The 3,877-nt window shown below is 30.1% G+C and overlaps 1 protein-coding gene across 1 annotated transcript in view; it reads right to left on the bottom strand.

Moving 5' to 3' along the window:
* LOC107677841 (glypican-6-like) overlaps nucleotides 1-3,877 on the bottom strand; it is a 249,169-nt gene that overhangs the window by 3,216 nt on the left and 242,076 nt on the right. The window contains exon 13 of the mRNA XM_016472890.1: nucleotides 317-492. Coding sequence (XP_016328376.1) covers nucleotides 317-492 — 176 coding nt within the window. The remainder of the gene's footprint in view (nucleotides 1-316; nucleotides 493-3,877) is intronic.

Below are 3,877 nucleotides of genomic sequence, written 5' to 3' on the forward strand. Positions count from 1 at the left end.
ATTATATATGCAATCAATCTAAATTGTATATATAAAATAATTTTTAGTCTTTATTTTTAAATCATTAAATATTTATTTGTATTTATTTAATGTTTGTTAAATTGATTTCTAGAATAAATATTAGTCGGTCCCCATTAGAGTTACTTCAAGGTAAAATTAAATTATATTATTATATTAGTATTTGCTTTTAGTATGTTAGTATATTAGTATTAATATATGCTTTGTCTTAGATTGTGAAAAAAACTGTATATGATGGAAAGTTTTTACTGATATTGTTGAAACTTTTAGGCCTTTCTTTCAAAAGGAAGCGACTCACTGGAGTCCTGGAAGTAGACGTCTTTGCCGTTGTAGGCGTTTCGCAGCTTGTTGGTCATCACTCGCAGGGTCATGATCTGCTGTCTGATGAAGGTGTCTGGTCTTGTGATGTCCACTTCCACCTCTGGGTTATTGAGCTGGTTCGTGAGACCGTCTTTTACAACTTCAGGGAAATATCTGGAAATCAACAGGCAAACATTTGGTGGGAATAATTTATTCGCAGGCTTTCACAGTCGGGGTTCAACAAACACATAAATGATTAACTTTTTTCAATCTGTGATTTGATATAATCTATATTTGATTACAAATCTTAAAAAGCGAAGTCGAGGGACTCGCAAATGCGAATGCATTTATGTACAAAAATGTAATAAATTAAACAAAAATGGTAATTTATGCAAACACATTCATGCAAAAACATTTATGTGCCCCGAAAAGCATTTTCTCCGGCCAATTATAATAAAACCTTAATATTTTGCTGCATTTGTAATGGTCACATGACGAAGTGTTGCTGTTGTTGACTCGAGCATGACCCCATCAAGAGCGACTTCAGCAGGATCGGCACCTCTCACATTCACATCAACATGCCCTGCAGCTCTACATTGTGTGCAGAATGACTTCATTTGCAATATTCACTTGCACCGCGTGCATCAGACGTCAGCGTTTTTGCGTCGCCCTGCGCTGTACAACACAAGAATAATGTTAGGCTGCACGCTGCACTTTCACCTATAGTGTGAAAATCACCTTGGTTGAAAAGGTGCAACCATTACTAGATCTGCATTGTGTGCAGAATGACTTCATTTGCAATATTCACTTGCACCGCATGCATCAGACGTCAGCGTTTTTGCGTCGCCCTGCGCTGTACAACACAAGAATAATGTCAGGCTGCACGCTGCACTTTCACCTATAGTGTGAAAATCACCTTGGTTGAAAAGGTGCAAACATTACTAGATCTGCATTTCTTGAAAAAAATGTTGTGCTTGCAAGGCAGCTAATAAAAGTGTTAAAGTTTCAGTTAAGGAAATCAGAAACATTTTTAATAAGTTAGCATGTATTATAAAACAGATAGTTATGGTACATGCAGATTATCTAAAAAAAAAGGGCATTAAGGGGTAATCTGATATAATAATAAAAAAAAAGTTATTTATTTTAAAATTTTGCTTAATTGCGCTGCTTATCCATGAAAAGACAAGAAAGAAATATTTTATTTATTTATTTATTTTTTATTTTTATCTCAAGCATTTTCTCAAGCATTTTCCCAAGCATTTTCCGTTAATTAAATAAAATGTAAATAAAATAAAAAAATAAAACACACTTTTTATTTATTTATTTATTTTTATTATCATTTATTTATTTTTTTTTAATCTCAAGTGTTTTTATGGTTCAATAAAATGTAAATAAAATAAAAAATAAAACAAATTTTTCTTAATTGCGCTGCTTATCCATGAAAAGACAAGAAAGAAATATTTTATTTATTTATTTATTTGTTATTTTTATCTCAAGCATTTTCTCAAGCATTTTCCGTTAATTAAATAAAATGTAAATAAAATAAAAAAATAAAACACACTTTTTATTTATTTATTTATTTTTATTATCATTTATTTATTTTTTTTTAATCTCAAGTGTTTTTATGGTTCAATAAAATGTAAATAAAATAAAAAATAAAACACACTTTAGCATATTATATTCTTTTAAGTAGTTGCAAAAAGGCAATAAATATGGAATAAATAAGTATGCAAATTTAGTAAATAAATCATTTTGCAAATTAGATTATTAATGGATCATCATTCTAACAATGAGATTCTCAATCTTTAAATTTATTTACATTTATTTAAATGTAAATGTAAATACATTTATTTGAATTAATTGAATATTGTAAATTCAAGCAACCGCTTTCTAAATAAATAAACAATACAAAGGTAACTGTGATGAAGTTTAACATGAAAAATTACAGTCAAACTTATTTATTTACTATACATTTATTTGAATTTATTGAACATTATAATTCCAAACACTATTCAACCAGTTTCTTTGCAAAATAAAATTAAAAAGGTAACTGTGATGAAGTTTAAAATAAGAAATTATAGTAAAAATTCATTTATTTAAATGTATATAAAAAGGTAACTGTAGTGGTTTAAAATTGGAAACTGTAGTCAAAATTCATTTATTTTAATACATGTATATGAATAGTATTGATTATTTATGAACATTATAAATCCAAACAATATGCAACCAGTTTCTGCCTAAAAAAAAAAAAAAATTACAAAAGTAACCATAATAAAGTTTAATGAGAAATATAGTCAAATGAATTTAGTTGAATTTATTGAATATTATAAATTCAAACAACCAGTTTCTGCCTAAAATGAAATAAAGTGATAAATGTGAATGTGATGAATTTTAAAGCAAGAAATTATAGTCACAATTATCTTTTTGATATTAATTGCATATACCATGTTTGCCTTTGCTAAATTTCTGCCTCTTTATCTGAACCCTGTGAGTCAGTATAAACACATGTTGCAGCATTATGCATGCAACCAACTCTATTGAGATCTAATCTCCTAATAAGCACTTTAGCAAGAGGTAATTGTTTGTGCCTAATTAATATTTCAGGTGGTGCTTTGTGTAAAAATAAATGAAACTTGTTGAATGCTCCCAGGTTGCGGCATCGCAAAAATGTGCTCCTATAAATGCAATCCGTGTGGTTTTTAAGCAGTAATTAGCCAATAATGAGACCGGTGTACTCCGTGGAGACCAGATCTGACAAATATATATATTTAAAAAAAAATTAAAAATCACGTTTTTCAGCTCCACCAAGTCTTATCATTTGTGTTAATCTGTCTTTTAGGTGCTCTAAAAAAACCTCTCTTCACACAGTACGGGTCATTTACATGATGAGGCCGCTTGGAAAGAAAATGAAACACATCTTATATTGCACCATCTGCTGATATTATCACTTGTGGAGGACTGGAAAGCGGACAGGTTTTCTGCCAAGCCGTCTGGATTATTGTCAAAGGCTGGCAGACGGAGTGACAGACATCATGGCGTGTTCACATGAGAACTGAGATGAACTGAAGGGATGAACTGCTGTAAAACCACAGGCCTGTCAATCCATCCAAATCCTTTTATTGCTTTTTATTCCATATATACCTGTCTTAAATGCTGTTTAAGAAACTCTAATGTAACATGCAAACTGATGTCCTTGGGCATTTCATTGTGTCTCATAGTTTTTTCCTAAGTCTTGCAGCATTTGTTAAAAATAATTAATCACGCTAAATGTATGTGTTGCATTGATAGCTTGTCAGTGTACTTGTTCCAAACAAGTCAAGACAAAGAAGAACTTATTAAAAGGCTGTTTTTAAAGACAGTGGCATAGCTGTTTATGGATGCAACATCTCAACTTCACATATTAATATACACAACCATTCAAAGGTTTGGGGTTGGTAAGGTTGATTGATTGATTGATATATGAAATAAGTCTCTTCCTCTTACCAAGTCTAAATTATTTTTAAAATTTTAAATAGCTGTTGTCTTTTTGATTAAAAAAAAAAAAAAAAAAATTTACCCC

Source organism: Sinocyclocheilus anshuiensis, unplaced genomic scaffold (genome assembly GCF_001515605.1).
Source record: "Sinocyclocheilus anshuiensis isolate Anshui unplaced genomic scaffold, SAMN03320099.WGS_v1.1 scaffold432, whole genome shotgun sequence".
Lineage (NCBI taxonomy): Eukaryota > Metazoa > Chordata > Actinopteri > Cypriniformes > Cyprinidae > Sinocyclocheilus > Sinocyclocheilus anshuiensis.